This window comes from Olea europaea, unplaced genomic scaffold (assembly GCF_002742605.1).
Source record: "Olea europaea var. sylvestris unplaced genomic scaffold, O_europaea_v1 scaffold2739, whole genome shotgun sequence".
NCBI lineage: Eukaryota > Viridiplantae > Streptophyta > Magnoliopsida > Lamiales > Oleaceae > Olea > Olea europaea.
In genome coordinates this window covers 47,617-64,743 of record NW_019245820.1, presented here as the reverse complement: position 1 = coordinate 64,743, position 17,127 = coordinate 47,617, and the positions used below count along the sequence as shown (strand labels likewise).

General features: G+C 32.7%; 3 protein-coding genes across 3 annotated transcripts; 2 read left to right on the top strand and 1 right to left on the bottom strand.

Annotated features, from left to right (window-relative positions):
• The first annotated feature begins 1,788 nt into the window (after positions 1-1,788).
• Positions 1,789-2,642, top strand: LOC111383686 (WUSCHEL-related homeobox 7-like). The gene is made up of 2 exons (XM_023007816.1): positions 1,789-2,169; positions 2,272-2,642. The coding sequence occupies exons 1-2, from the start codon at positions 1,839-1,841 to the stop codon at positions 2,472-2,474; spliced, it is 534 nt and encodes a 177-aa protein (XP_022863584.1). The 5' UTR covers positions 1,789-1,838; the 3' UTR covers positions 2,475-2,642.
• Positions 2,643-4,382: 1,740 nt separating this feature from the next.
• LOC111383685 lies at positions 4,383-6,739 on the top strand. Its single transcript, XM_023007815.1, has 2 exons — positions 4,383-4,562; positions 5,986-6,739. Exon 2 carries the CDS (start codon positions 6,030-6,032, stop codon positions 6,501-6,503), a length of 474 nt encoding a protein of 157 aa, XP_022863583.1. The 5' UTR covers positions 4,383-4,562; positions 5,986-6,029; the 3' UTR covers positions 6,504-6,739.
• A 3,623-nt stretch (positions 6,740-10,362) lies between these two features.
• Positions 10,363-12,168, bottom strand: LOC111383684 (uncharacterized acetyltransferase At3g50280-like). Its single transcript, XM_023007814.1, has one exon. It carries the CDS (start codon positions 12,129-12,131, stop codon positions 10,590-10,592), a length of 1,542 nt encoding a protein of 513 aa, XP_022863582.1. The 5' UTR covers positions 12,132-12,168; the 3' UTR covers positions 10,363-10,589.
• Positions 12,169-17,127: the final 4,959 nt, after the last annotated feature.

Below are 17,127 nucleotides of genomic sequence, written 5' to 3'. Positions count from 1 at the left end.
AAATGAAAACAAGCATGAAACAACGCAGTACTAAAAAGACAGAATTGATGTAATGTTCTTTAATTTTTCAATTTAATTTTTAATACAAAATAATGACATTAAACTTCACTAATTTAGAGCTCATTTGACGGGATTTTTGCTTTTTGTAGAAGAGTTTTTGAGAAAGTTATTTCAAAATCTTTTTGTTAAGACAAAATATTTACAAAAATATTAAAAACAACTTCTTATCTTATAAACAATTTTTAACTTATTCACAAGTTGTACGTAAATTGAAAATAACAAAATGCCAAGTGTTGTTGTGTTGAGTGAAGTGAGATTCGTAGGAGTTAATGGAATGGAGAGCCAAATGCAAACAGACAAATCAGCTAATTTATGTAACATTCTCGGGAATTGTGGAAAGCATAAACATATATTGGCTTCGCCATTTCTATATTATTTTTATTCTATCGAAACCTAGTGGAAAATAAATTAAATAATTAACAAAGATTAAGTGGAACAACATCTTAATTTATAATGTCTTTTCTATGCAATAATTTACAAACAAATGAATCTACCATTTGCTACATTAGTGGCTTCTATTAGATGCATTAGACTGCACAAATGAATAAAATTTGGAAAGACATGAACCTTACAAGATCATTAGTTTTCTTTCTCATTTCAGGTCTATTTAATAAAGCTTCAAAAAATGTCAAAAACTACTTTTGAGATTAAATATTTCATTTGAACACGTTTTATTAATTTTCCGAAAGTACTTTGTTTGGTTAGAAAAGTTTTTTGTAGAAAACTGATTAAAGTCTACAACTTCGTCATCTTGTTACGAAAGTTTGTAATTTAAATATCATAGAGTTATATAAAGTATCAAGAGACAAGCCCTACTACCCTAGAAACCAAACACAATAACTTATAATTTGTTAATCAATTTTGCTAATTATCATATTGTCATGCGTTTCTTGGATTAGCTGAAAAATTTCAATTAAATAACACTAATAGCCTATAAGACATGAACCATGGACGTGAGAAAAGCCAAGTTGGTCTACTTTTAGTAATTGCTCATGTGTTGGCTATCTCTAAAATCTCAATTTGGTGGCTTTTATGTCCTTTTGTTTCTGTCCCCAATCCCTTAAAAGGAGTTCTAATCCAACAATCTTTGACTGAACAGTTCATTTGGTCAACTAAATTCAGTATCCATGTCAGTAAAACTATCCAACTAGGATCGGACAATGTGAACTTTGACTTTCATATCCATATAAATCTTTGTTTTGCCAGTACAACTCACATAATCTAATAGTTCATGAACAGTGATTTGGATTACTCTTATGTCCTGAAGGCATTGTTCTTTTTAGAATGCCTTACTATATAAATAATAGTTTGTCTCATTTTTTTTTTATTATTTTCCTTTAAATAAGTTTGGTTTTCATAATAACAATATTTTTTGTAAAACAGTTTTTTTTTAATTATTTATTTTTATTTATTTTTTATGAGAATAACTTGTGTATATAAAGATCAAAGAGAAGATCTTGAGAACCGCAGCTATATATAAATAAAAAAGCATGAGTAGCTAATGTTTTCAATGCAAGTGATTTCTTAATTGATATTTATTTGAGATTTTTAATGTAATTTTCGACGACTCACCCTTTTTGTCTGCTCGCAGGCCTAACTTTTGAACAGTGGCAACTTTTGTGCATTTTTATCTCCATCTACACAAAAAACCAGACGATCAAATCCTCAATTTATACTATATATATATCGGTAAACTCACTCACTTCCTTTTGAGTTCAGAAACTGGTCAGAACTGAAAGAAAATTTTCCAGAAGCTGTATATAGACAGTATTTGAGTGATGGATGAAGTATCAGGCTTTTGTATTAAGCAACTTGGTGGTGGCAATAATGGCAGCAGTGGCGGCACAGGGACCAAGTGTGGGAGGTGGAATCCAACAACTGAACAGGTTAAAGTTCTTACAGACTTGTTCAGGTCTGGGCTCCGAACTCCTAGTACTGATCAGATCCAAAAGATATCTTCTCAGTTGAGCTTTTATGGTAAGATCGAGAGCAAAAATGTTTTTTATTGGTTTCAAAACCATAAAGCTAGAGAAAGACAGAAACGCCGCAGAGTTTTGGTCGATGAACCTAATGAATTCCACCACCAAGAAAAGCTTTCATCAACAAAATGTAAGTCAATTAAATTCTTGATATATCTTCCAATAACAACAATAAAATGAAAAATTTGAATTTGAAGGGAACCTAATGAATATTTTGTTTCTTCTTTGACAGATCTTGCAGAGTTAAATCAGGTTAATTCTGAGGCTGAAAGAGTACCGGAGACTTTGCAACTATTTCCACTCAACTCATTCAGGGAGCCGATGGAGTCGGAGAAGCGTAGATTGTTTGCAAATGATTCCTGCAAAGAGAATTCATACAGTATTGGGACAGAAATGGATCATCCCACATTGGATCTACGATTAAGTTTCCTCTAAAAGAAGGCTGTCTGTATAGAAAATGTTACAAGGACAAAGCCTTAGCTAGGCTCATGATTCAAATTTTATGATTCTGAAAGTTTAGGCTATGAATTTACAATGCACGTAGCTCGAGAAAATGAATCTGTGCTTTGAAGGTTGAAAAATGCTACGACATTCTCCTCTGCATGCTCGTAAATAAAGCATTGTTCTTTTTATTATTATTCTACTGTTTGAGTTTAATCTTCTTGGATATCATATGAATCCATATGTATGTTTTGAAATTTGATTCCCGATGATTGTCCTATTGAATTTAATTAAAAATTCTGCAAGAGACAGGTGGTACCTTAGATCTTCCTCTTTTCACACTGTATATGGCTCGATGCCTTTTCAAACTATAGTAGGAATAATTTTTCGTCAAAATGCATCTTTCTTTCTCAAACCGCATTTTGATGTTCGTTCACAGCAAACTTTTCGAAAGAATTATTTCTCCCAAAGATTTCACTATATTTAACATTTTTCGTTTTTCTAAGAATTCTTTAATTCTAGAAATCTCTATCTCTTATTTAAGAAAATTGATTTAATTTATTAACAAATCAATAGCACAAAGAAATTTTTAACTTTTTCTAAGTTTGTGCAACATTGATTCACATTTTCAAATTGTAAGATAAATTTTGACAAGTACGTCTGTCAATTTGACAAACATTTTTTTATAGCTTAGAGTCTGTTAGATTGCAAAGATGGAATTAAATTTAATTGAAAACGAATTTCAGGAAATTGAATTGCCTAGATATTATTTTTCTGAGAATTGTAAATTATTGTGTTTGATTGATATAATTTTCCACGTGGAAAATGTTGAAATAAAAGTATTTTTTGATATTCGTTTGGCTTTATTTTACATGAAAATTGTTAATTAAAGAGATAAAATTTACTGGTATTAGGTATGAAATTTGTTTTCATTGCCAACAAAAAAAAATAATCAAGAAAATCATCTATCTTTTGGTGTTCGTTTGACTTTGTTTTATATGAAAATTGTCAATAAAAGGAAAATATTTTTTTACAATAATTCTTAGAATTTATTTCCATTGCCAAAAAAAAATTAAAAAATTAAAAAATTGTTACAATAACCGAGAATTCAAATTCTCACCATAGAAAATTTTGGACAATCAAACAACCAAAAGTTGGAAAATTGAATCCAAACTCCATTTTCCATGGAAAAAGTGGAGCAATCAAACACTACCTTAGTTGAAAATGACCTCCAAAACATTATTCAGACTCTACTAAAAAACCTTGGTAAATTTTTTTAATCACATGGCCTATGGTACAACCTTAACTGCGAGTTTGTTTTGCAATTTTCTATGGAATTGTCCCCCTTCTCAAAATAAAATCTTAAAGAAATCCATAAAGTTCAGTTAATTGCACAGATTAGCAGCTAAATTATGTTTTTCAATTAATTTTACGATCAGAACATACAACATGTCCATAACGTTGTTAATGCGTACAATCCAAATCGCATATAAACTAATGTTTCAAAATGTTCAACAGTCAAATGATTGAACTAGCCTACAAGAAATTTATTTCCCCTACAAAATTTCCGTTGACAAATTGAGATTTGTAGACGGGGTTCACATTTTCCCAACAAAATGATGTTTTGTAGGGTTATGATTTGCTTCAAAATTTTAAATATTGGGAGGACTTGTGACCGTAAAAAGTTTGTACTTTTTCCCAACAAAAAATTTGTTTGGTACAGCTTAAAAGTCAATTAAAATCAATTTTTTGATCGTTATTTCACTATTCCAAACGTCATTTTTGAATTTTTCTCTTACAGATAGGATCTACTTTATTTCTAACAGTCAAAAAATCAATTACCAAAATCCCTACCAAACAAGCACATATTGTTTGTGGGCAAAGAATTAATGAGAACTCTTTGCCACTTTAACTTAATCGATTGGTGGCCAAACCTAATTCAAAATTTTCCAGCCTCAAAATTTCTTGTAAATATCTTGGTTGCAATCCCAATTTTTTTTCTCGATAGAATATCGATTTTGGGTCAAAAATTTCTCCTGAATCTTCTACAAATTTTTAGTTTTTCTTCAATTCGTCTTGAAGGTATGCCAATCAATCTTATTATAAATAATCTTGAGTTTTGAGATTACCTTTTCAGTTTCTTGCAATGGAAAAGCAAATAATAATCGAATGTGTGTGTATAACTTATTGAGAATTGTTGGTCTTCCCTAGATAAGAAATAATAATTTGTAAAAATTTTAGAAAAATGTTAATAGTATCAAGTATTGTAATTTTTTGAGATCCCACAAATCTCTATCAAATGAATTAATAGTTTTGCCACAATGGATACTTCCTTCAATCTCTTCCACTCGGGTTTGTGTTAAATTTTGCTAGGAGCCTTGATAGATGGCTTCCTTATAGATTTTCTTGGACATTAAGAATAACAGTTTTAATTCTCTACCCAAATCTACTTGTGCCCTGGTGTTAAGTACTCGATGGTAGAGAACATGTGTTGAATCTAACAAAAAGTATATAAGTTAAATAATAGTTTGTTTTATTGATGGAAGTCATAGGGTGGCGGCTTGTGGAGGAGAAGGTTGTGTAATTTTGGTGGTGGTTGGCTGTAAATCAGCCAGTAGCGGATATGTTGGTTTGAGTGGTTGAAGTTATTAGCAGTGGTGCTTGGAAGTGGATATTAGATTCATATATTGATCATGTTGGTTAAAGTAACATTTTGTTTGTGGGTAATCTTGGTTGTGAAAAAATAGTGACCAGTTTCAACTAGTAGACAAACAGTAACGGTAAATCTTATATAGGGCAATAGGAATAAAATCTAGGGATTTGTTGAAATAGAAATGATGTCAACTATCAAACGATAAATAATTTAGTGAAAATGTTAAAATAATCTATTAAAATTTCAAATTATCATTTCATTTCATAGTGGGCATGTTTGGGAGTGATTTTTTCTCCCAAAAAATTGATTTTTTGACCGTTATTTTACTATTCAAACCGTCATATTTAACTTCTTCTCTCACAGTTGAACCCCACTTTTCTTCTAACCGTCAAAAAATCAATTCTCAAAATCACTCCCAAACAGGTTTAGTATAAGCATTTGCAGTATTATCTCATATCTAGTTTTAACTGTAATGATAAATTGCTAGTTCTTGTTTTCTTATATCACTAGGTTTCTTCTGCTACAATTGATGGCAGTTGAATATTTGAATTTAGGTTTTGTTTCCAATCAGAAAATTAATTCATCGCTACCAGATATTGTGCATGTGTGGCTGCTGAGAATTTTTAATCTTGCTGTTAGTTTTTATTTTTAATATATGCTGTCAATTTGTAATGACATTGTTTTCACTCTGTACATTTATACTCCATTTAATTGTAGAAACTAGAAAGTCACTACTCTGTCTTGCTTCGGCAAACATCTGTCTTATTTTATTTGTAAGATAAATAGCACCAATAAAGTCTGCTAGTTATGTTTTTATTATTAATTTGGACGGCGTGCAAGTGGTTTTGCCAGGGCTATTTTACAGCCGCGATATTGTGGTTCATGGATTGGGAGGAATGTTGAACTGTTTGAAAATGGATTTTGGATCGGGTCAAGATTCTCCATTTGCGGCACCGTCTGAACCTCCGATTTATTCACCAGTTATCAATGGAATTGGGGCGGCGCCACATGGGATGAATTTTGCTAGTTTTCATGAGCCGCCATATAACACAATCGAATCTCCGGTGCCTGAACCGGCTGTTTTTGGTGGGTATTCACCGGCAAATTCGCCCAAATTTTCACTTTCGCCTTCTGATTTCTCGATTGATCGCAGAAATTTTACTCCTATTGTCAATAATACTGCGGAGCCACCCTTACGTATGAATTTTATGGAGCCGCCAACATCTGAATGGTTAGAAAACCTTACAATCAAACGTTTGGTGCAAGAACTGCTATTTTTGAAACATGTATGGATGCGTCTTCGTGAGCTTGAGCAACCTATGGGCTGTATGGAACATGGGCATCCATGGATTTGGTCAAATTTGCAATAATACCGTGTGTATGAGGCAGTTTTGGGCAAAATTTGGCTCGAATTTGTTGGGATTTGGGGCTGAAAATTGCGTTTTGACGTTAGGGTTGGTGAGGAGATGGTGGTGGTGTTAGAATCCGGTGGCCTTGGTGCCGAAAATTGGGTTCCATGGTTGTTGGTACCTATATTGAAAATTTTGTATATACTTGTGACTGATTTGTAATTTTTTAAAAAATTGGGGGTTGTGGTTGCAATTAATTATTTATTGTTTTCCTTTCTTTTCTTTTTGTTTTATTTGAATGGAGGGTAAAATTGTCCAAAATTGGTGAAAACGACGTTTAGCGCCAAAAAATGTGGAAATATGAGCAAAAATGCCAAAAAATGAAAGGTATGAATGTTTTGTGCCAATCACCAAAAATATATATATTACAAAGTTAGATTAAGAAAAGCTAGGAAATTGTCATGAGATTATGCAGTTTGACAATTTTTGGATGCTTTTCATGTGACCATTTTGGAAAAGGACACTGCCATGGTCAAAATGTTTTTATGAATCGATTATATCTATTAAGTTATGCCATAACTCTTGTATATGATTATGTTATATCTCTTGCCATATTTTGATTTTATGGGCTGTTTTATGTCTTTTGTGGGTTATGTTTGTAGGATGAGATGCTTGTCAAATAGTATAAATATTTTGTACATATGGCAAAGGAGCAGCAACTTCCTGAAAATATCTGTTTGAAGGAGATGAATGTAGATGATCCTAAGGCATGACTTAATATCATGATGTTTATTTTTTATGCAAAGCTCGAATTTTGAATTTGTGGGTTGGGAGATAATCACCTTCAAGACATTGAGACATCTACTTCCAATATATGCAGTATGGAGAAAGAGTTAGAAGTAGAACGTGCTGCTCGAAAGGTTAGAATATGCAGCTTGAGTGAAGATGGAGTAGAAGATGCAAAACAAGCTAAAGATCGTTGAGCAACAATTTAATTTTATTGCAATCTTGACATCATTTTATGCACCAATAATGTGGTAAAATCTTTGGCTTCGTTGTACTTTCATTTACACCATTGTCAACAGAGAATAATACTAATGAGGATGATGCTATTGAGGACGAAGAGAAAAATTTTGGTGAGGACCGGCTACATATCTAATTGATGAAGAAGAATAGTTATTTTTTTGGTACATAATAATAGATGCAGAGCATATTTTCTATACTATTTTAAGTTTAGATGTAACCATACTTAGTGAACGGTTGTCATTTGTATTTTGGTAAAATGTTTTGGATTCAATGTAACGTTGATTGACAATATGTTTTAATTTATTTATTGCCTTTTTACATTTTTATATTATTTTGAATAAGTTTAAAAAATTACTTCAATATATATAAAAAAAATAAATGAAAATAATTTAATTTTTCCCTACGAATTTTTTCATAAAAGTCTACAAATATGTTTTTCCCTTGAAAATTTGTTTGTAAAGAAAAACAGAGTTTAGCCCACAAATATTATTTTCAAATAAAAAATTCGTTTGTAGGTAAAAACATGTTTTAGCCGACAATATAATTTGTAGGGAAAAATTGAAATGTTTTTGTGGACAAAATTAACGTTAGCAGACAAATGATTTTTTCGAAAAAAACTAACGCGATGTATAGTATTTGTCTCCAAAGAGTTTGTAGGGAAAAACTTTAGCCCACAAATTTCAAAAATTTGCCGTATTATACCTATTCTCTCGATGTTTGCCCCACGAATGTCCCTACAAAATTGTTTTGTCTGCAAAAGCTTTTCCCCACAAATAAAAGCCTTTCCCTACAAAAAATTTTTGTAGGGAAAACATAAAATTTTTATAGTGGTTCAAATAGTGAACGACCTAGTGATTTTTTAAGAAATAATTAGATAAATAAATTTAGAAAAAGATGGTTTTTGGGACAATTTCATGACTTTAAACTGGATAAAGCGGAAATGAATTAGCGATTTTTATAAAATCAGGATAATCAGAGAGTTTTTGGACGATTTTTTGATATAGAATTAATCCATTTGTACAGAAAAAAGTTTCACAGAAGATTGCCAAAATACTCTCATGATATGGGGCCCACCGTGAAAAAAATTGCCAAAAAATACCATGACCCCCTTTTGCGTGTATGTGTGTTCTGACATGTTTTTGTGAAAAAGCATTCTGTACATCAAGCAAAATCGTTTTTGATACACAATACATTTGGCAAACATAGGTGGAAAGTAGACTATATCAACCGAGTATATACATATTATTTTAGTAACCTTATTGGAAATATATATTATTAAATAAACCATTTTACTATCTTGGGCTATTATCTTGAAAAAAGGTTATATTTTTTTGAAATTTTGAAAAACAAAATAGGGGGTACACCTAAAGTTCCCTATGGGGATTGAACACCCAAAATAATGAGATTGGGCCTTAGCATACGGGAACCAATTATTAGGCCCAATATTAGGATAGAATATTGGGAAAATTTCATAAGTAAGAGATTAATTATATTTTTATTAAAAATTATTTATAATTTAAGTAATTAATTAATTTAATAATTAAATATATTTAAGCCACAAATTTATATAATTTGGTTCCAAATTAACGATTTAATCGTCACTTATTATTTTTTTTTGGTCACAAATTAGAAATTTTATGTTACAAATTATTTTACGATCACAACTGAAAATTTTTATAGGTCACGGTTTGTTCATCGGTCACAAATTGAAAAATTTATAAGTCAAATCACAAATATTACAAGTCACAACTTATTATACAGTTACAAATTATCAAATTATTGGTTACAGATTAATAATTTTTTAGGTAACACATTATTTTTCGGCCACAATTTATCTTTTTTATTGGTTACAGATTAACCAATTTAATGGTTATAATCAACCAGATAATTTATGACCACTACCAATACTTACGATTCACAGTCACAATTTCAAGTCACATATTCAATCCTAAGTCACAATCACAATTTGCAGGTCACGTATCCAATTGAGAGTCACGGTCATAACCACAATTTATATCACCACCACACACCAACACCACAGTTGGGAGTTATAGTCACAGTCCACAACCACTGCAACCATCCCAAATCATCGCCACCACCGTCGCTACCACACACCAACACCACACTCCTCCACAGATGGCCAACAAATCCACAATACCACACACCTCCACAAATCGCTACCGTCACCGCCACACCAACACCACACTCCTCCACAGATCTGCAAATTGGTCGACGACGAGAGAGGTGAGAGAGATCTTCACAGGTCGCCACACACCTCCATAGATCGTCACATACCATCACCGTCGTCGTACACACACCAACACACCCACGCACCACACCGACGTCTCAATGCTGCAGCAGCATCGATCGACAACGCTGTGGTGACACTCAGCAGCCTCCATTCCAGCACACACCACACACCTCCACTAGATCTGTAGCGCCACCACACAAACACCAGATCGCCACCATAGCACTCCAAAAACTCCCGCCACCACAAAATCAAAGGAATGGTGAAATTAAACCTGGCGACTGGAAGGTCGATGAGAGGAAAATGTAGAGGAACTCGATGTGCCTCTGGGTTTGGGTGAAGGGATGTCGCTCTTTGCGGTGGAGTTAAGTCGTTGAAGATTTGCGAACCGACGGTGGAGGTAAGATGCCAGAAAGTTGAGCACCACCAATGGAATTTTGAGAAAGAGAGTGAGAGAGTCGAGCTTCCGGTGAATAGAGAGAGAGGGGGGGAATTGAGATTGATATAATTAGGGTTTGAAATTATTTTACTTAATTAATTAAAAAAATTTCTAATTTGTGAAATATTAAACATAACATCTTATTTATGAAATAGGAATTTTTAATCTATTAGAATTTGTAATTTCCACTAGAATATTCTACTACATAGACCCTGTGTATTCCAGAAGGCAAACTCCTTTTAGAATAACAAATTTTTACATGGAGGGTTCTCATTAAGAAAGCCAAAATTTATATAATAAATTTGATAAGACATCCCTTCCCCTTAACATCTCCCAACAACATCCTACCACACAATTACAAAATAGTCGCATAGGATTCATTTTCATTTACCCTTTAATAACCGGTGACATATTGCATGAACTCCGGGTCCGACTCTAGACCTGCCATAGTCTCCGATGTCAAGATCACTTCTAAATCTATGTTCCCACCACCTTCGTGACCAGGGAACGCTGAAATTTTTCCGTCAAATTTATTAGCTTTTCCACTTCGAATAGCTATGGGTCTACCCCACCCGAAATCATTATCGTACATTGGAAATCTAGGAGAACTTCCCATTGTGATCATTGCTCCATCGAAATTACCCAAAGGAAAACATCGTGGGTCCTGCTCCCAATCCTCTACATACTTCCTCACTGTATCCTTATCGTGTGCCAACACGTTCTTATTTAATTGCTGCGCGCACCACCGCAAATTCTTTGACAACACGTCGCCGGCTGATGCAAGAGTCGGAATGCTCTGTATAGCGTTTCCAAAGTACAGCGGCTCCAGCTTCGGCTCAAGCCGGTGGCGACAATTCACTGCCATGCGAAACGTCGTAGTTTTAGAAGGTGGTAATTTTCTTGCTCGTGTAATTCCTTGCCATAATAAAGCACACAATGATTGAAACGATGAAATCTCAGCCGTTGGATTTGCATTTCTTGTCTCCTTCGAGACAATATTTTTTAGCCAAGTTAAAGGCGTTAACTTTTCGTCCGGGAATTTAAATGTGTCCTTGCTCTGCTTGCCCATTAATTCGTCGATCTCGCCGTTAAGTTCCCATCTCTGATTATTGGTTTTGGCTTTCAGCTTCAGAATTGATTCTCTGCTGAAACTGAAAATTCTTTCTCTCAACGGAGCATCGAGGGAGAAAGTAACATTTGGTCCGCCGGCGGGGATTTTCAGCACCGCCTGAGAAATCAGAATTGATTCCCGACGAAAGTCCGGCGCCCTGAAAATTCTCTTCATGCCCCTACTAACTTCAGCAAAACTGTTAAAGAAATTCCAAAACGACGTCCCATCAGTAACGGCATGATTTATGGTGCAGCCAATGAAGACTCCGTCAGCCAATTCAGTCACCTGAACGGCAAGAATGGGAATAAAATGTCCTTCATAGCTAACCGTCTGATCAAAAGCAAAGAATGTTTTTACTACTTCTGGGACATCATTGGGCCTGAGAATGTCCCTAATATAAATATGTGACGCGCAGGATTGAATAAATTCAACTCCAGCATCGTTGCAGGTAATGTAAACGTATCCCTTTTCGTCGGTGGTAAGTCTGCCGGCTAGCGGCGGGAAGTGAGTTAGCGTCTGCGAGAGGCTGCGCTTGAGGACCGAAACAAGTTCAGTGAAGGGAAATGATGGGCGTGTAAATAAACAGCCTTTCTGAATGTAATGGCATGAGAGCATAGGGAGGTCTGAAACTGAGAGTTTGAGGTCATCCATGGTGGAAATTTGATCAGGGAAAATTGTGCATTTGGACACCTGAGTGAAAGATAGCGAAGGCATTTTTGAAATTGATTTCGAATTCTTTCTTTGAGAGGTGTCACTTTGAAGAGAATGAGGAACATGGAGTTGGGGATGGGGTATAAATAGGGTTGCGAAGGGGGTTTGGTTCATGCATTTGCTCTGGTTATTGATTTCAATTTCTCTCTCTCACGCTGACTCTGAGAGCGAGAGAGAGAGAGAGAGAGAGAGAGAGAGAGTTTTAATGGGAGTGCGTGAGTTGACTGGGGATGAATATTTTGATGAAGGAATACTCCAAAGATTATGAGTTGCTGGCACGTGTACAACTATTACCATTACTTCATGGAAAAAACAGTCTAAAATCGAAATAATTGAAAGAACTTTAACTTGAGGAAAATCTACTGATCTTTCGAAGTCAATATAAAGAATTACACAAATATATGCATTTGATAGAGCTGAATGGGTAGGGGAGGGGCTGGGAACCGTCGATATGATGTCAAGGATTCCAAAAGGATGGTGAAGAATTTGGAAAAGGCCGTAGTGAAAGAGATTCGTACAAGCAAAAGAGCCCATTTCGTGGAGGAGGGATGCAACAATGCGAAGGCTCATTCAGAATCTGTTGTCTTTAAAGTTGCAGTTTTCTTGATTGTCCTCTTAATAAACTTTTATAGAGTGTGTTTGATTGATATGGAAAATATTACCTAGAAAAGAAAATATTTTCCATCTTTTGTGGAAAATAAAAACCATCTCTATCCAAGGAAAATGTTTTCTTTAAAAACAAGGAAAATTAGGCATATTTTCAAAAGTTGGAAAATGCTTTCCATGGAAAAAAAATAGCAATCAAACACTTCAAATAGGAATTTGGGTGGAAAACTGATATTTTCCATGGAAAATAAATGTAATCAAACACACCCTTAATTCTTGAGCATATTACCTGTTCTTAGAATATGGAAAAACACCAACGTATTTAGTCCCCGTTTGGTATACATTAATGTAAAAATAAGAATGAAAAATATTGTCGTTATGGGCCCTACACAAGAGACGAAAATTTAAATTTGGTGGTTTGATGTGATGAATAACGATCATATTTTTTATTTTAATGAAGAAAAAATGTGAAACAAACAGGGGTTTAATGACAGTTCGATAAATTACGTGTTCCCATTTATTGAAGAAGTTATTTATGGAAATATAAAAATTGTAAATTTGAAACGACAATGTCAACTCGAAAAGAACTAATTAACCTAAGGTTGTAAATTGTAATAGTGTTCCATTGAATGATGTGTAGCGAAGAATTTGATGAGATTCTCAGAATAATCGTCTTGGTTTTGCTGAAAGAATTCTCAGCAATAGGTCACACACATGGCATTCTCGATATCCTTTTCGGGATCAGCAATCTGATTTTTGGGAAATGGAAATTCGATTGGTTAGGTCTGACGTGGCGTAAATGCCAGAGGATTCTGTTTTAGATTGCAAAAGAATTTGCCTTTAAATTTTAAGCTAATTTGCGTCTTCAGAAAGTGTTATTTTTGATACGGTAATCGGAGTTTGAACCTTTTCCGACAACTGAAACACATAACACTTTAGGCTGTAACATTATTCACATTCACTTTCAATTATTTAATTTTGAATTAACGCTCGATCAATTAACAATTAGAAAAACACATCATGAACGTTTTACGTGTTGTAGCGATCCTAATGATCTTAACTTGAACACATGTCGGATTTGTGATCATTTTGATCGTCAATGTTGAACCAACCATCATATTATGTTGGAATGTTGACTCAATTTTTTTCAAAAAGAAGAGTTAATCATAATTTTTTTGATCATCAATGTGGAACCAACAATCATATTATGTTGGGATATAGACTCGAATTTTTTCCGAAGTAAGAGTTGCTAATTTATTTTATTTTTGTACAGGGAAAGAAAATAAGTTAACGATTTCCCGTGTTAATCTGACTTGGGGGATCAAATGGCATATATTTAAAATCTTTATTAAATTCATAACAGTCTTTTTCCGACTGTAGTGAATTTAATATTGAATTGGGATAAAATTTGAGTGTATTTTCAAACAATCATGCTACTTGTACTATCTTCTTTCTTTTTTTGACAATCATACTTGATAACATCACATTTATTCATTTCAAAAACTATTTTTAAAATTAATGATCTAGGTTTTGACAACATCAATGTTGTCATTCATCATTGTCAACCACAATTGTACATTTTGATTAATTCAATTCCAAATAGAATGTGACTATTTAAAGTCGTTCACTATCGAAATCGTCCTACTTGACATATATATGACGGTTAATAGTTTGATGCAAGAGGTAATGAAAAATTACTATATTAATACATTAAATCACTAATCGTCACATGTATATGGCAACTACAAACAGCATTACTCAAGCTAACGAATTTGGTGACATTTATGTCAAATAATTAATCAATATTCCCTATAAATTAACATAACATGATTTGCTCTCATTTAACTCCTTTTTAAATGAGATTCCTCTTGAAATATTTTAGTGATATTCCAATGTGAGATACTAACTTTTCAAAAGATTCTCATCTTCCAATAATTTAGTGAATTTTCAATGTGGGATATTAATCATAATCATTTGTCAATTTTAAGCGTTTACTAATTTACTTTATTATTTTCATTAAAAATCATAACATCAATAAGATTTTAATTACAAAAAATATCAATTTAATCAAAGTAAATTATTTTGCACATATTAATTGTTAGTGTTTTTTATGTTATAAAATAAATTACTATTGTAAATCTAATTAATAAATTAATTATTAATTTATCTTATTTTAATTAATAAAAAAATTAAATCTCTTCAGAATTTTCAATTAAAAATATTATACTATTATATAATATTATTTATTGTTTAAAAATTACGTGTAAAATATAATATAATTTTCAAAGTAGAAAAAACCGTGTCATAAATTATACGATAATATAAAAAATATAATATATCACTACAATAAATCGGATCTGGTTTTTATCGAATCGAATTGATCTATATCCATATTTGATTCATTTAGTTAATGGATTATCGGATTTGGATCTCGACAGGGTTATCAGATTGAGACCCTAAATCCATCTCCCATTAATTTCATCGGATTCAGATCAAAATCCAATTCATTGACAGCCCTAGTCATTCCTTTTTTTTCTAGATAAGTCAATCCAAAAAATACATTGTCTTGGGAAATAAGTAATTACAACTACTTGGGATTATTTTTCTATAATTACTTAGCTTATGCTTTGGATAATCTTGATTAAAAAAAAAAATTATAACTTTTTAACCACACATTTCATCAATTTCTATTAAAATTTATTAAAAATTGATTTTAATCTTCACCAAACCAGGACTAAATACTTAGACCATAATGGTTAATTATATTTGCTGCTTAGTATTGGGGTTTGCACGTGTATGACAATTGAAGACCAAACCACTTAATTTACTTTATCAGGCTTCGTATCACGATATAAAGCTATAGACAGAAATATTCAATCGCTGTTTAGTTTAACTAATAAACGAGTTTGTGAAAACAATTAATTTTATTCCAACTTCTTTTCTATTTAGAATTTCACGTAAAATTTTAAAGTAGATTTTGTTTCTTAAGTTTCCTCGCCCTTTTTTGGCGCATATCTAATATATAAATATCAAATATCAAATTCACTTATTATTCATATATTTCGTGAGATTCATCAGTACTAATTTAGCACAAATGAATCTAATTTCACCCTAAATGGATTACTTTTTCTTGCTTCACCATGTTGGTTATCTGGATTTACAAACACTGTATTACGTCCTGTTTGGTAGAAATTAAAATTTTGATTTTTACCAAAGTTAAAATTAATAATTAATTTTAATCATGTATTTAATGAGATTCGCAACTTTTTAACTATATAATTCATCAACTTTTATCAAAATATGTTAAAAATCTAATTTTAATTATACCAAACATGACCGTGTAACATGTACAGACACTAGCAGGCTCAAACCCAGACATGCACTAAAGTTAAAATATTTTGTACCAACTCTTTTCTGATAAAAAAATAGTACCAAATTCATAGAATCTATTCATGTCTTGACCTCATCATTACTTCCATGATTTGCAATATATATATATATATATATATATATATGACCACATAAGTCAAAATCATGTCCCTGTATCTACGTATTTTATAGAGCTGCATTCATGTACCTTCATTGATATATATATATACGCAGACCACCGATCTCCATCAACTGGCATTACCTAGACATTAACAAAATAGGGCGACGAAAGAAATTTATCTTGACTCTATTAAAAAATAAGACTTAATTTGTATGATCACGAGAGATAGTTGGCCGATTTTACTCCAGAATACGATATTTTTATAATAGTGTTAGCGTCAACACCATGTAAGTCTTCGAAAAAAATTAAAATTTTAATACGAAGGCCTGTTCGTGGTGATTTGGACTTTAGTGTCACCCTAATTATTTAAAAGAAATAATTGAGTTTTGGCCGTTTGTTTTAGTTTCTGTTGAGATTCTGACCTTTCAAATTGGAGAATCCTATTTTAGATGTATGGAAAATGCTAAGATGTTGTACACTTAGCATGACAGTCCTCTCACAAATGTGGGGCACGCAATTATTTTAATCGCGGACCCCATTTCCCCATATGAGATGACTGTCAACAAAGTTTTGAAATAAATTGCACCTGTAGCACAATTCTAAATGAATTTGATGTCCAAACAAAACAGGAGAAAATAATAAGAAGCTCTATGCCGATTAAAAAGACATTATTGCAAAACAAAAAATTTTAGTATAATAATTTCTCTTTTTAAATAATCAACCTTACCAAACATATTACTCGAAAATATTGTAACATATTTCACACTATCTAGCCCAACATAATAAACGTGCCGAACCCATCACCCTCAAGTAACTTCTGCCTAGTAAAGTTCCTGCAGCATTCAAATTATTTAACATTTTTTTGTCAATATTCAGCCAAACTAGGGCTAGGATTGGCCTACCCTAAAATCTTCACGGAGATAACAGGCGAAGTACACGAACATTTTCAACATAAGCATGGAAAAGCTGACATTGATTTTGATAAATTGGTCTGATATGACAAGCTGGCTGCCT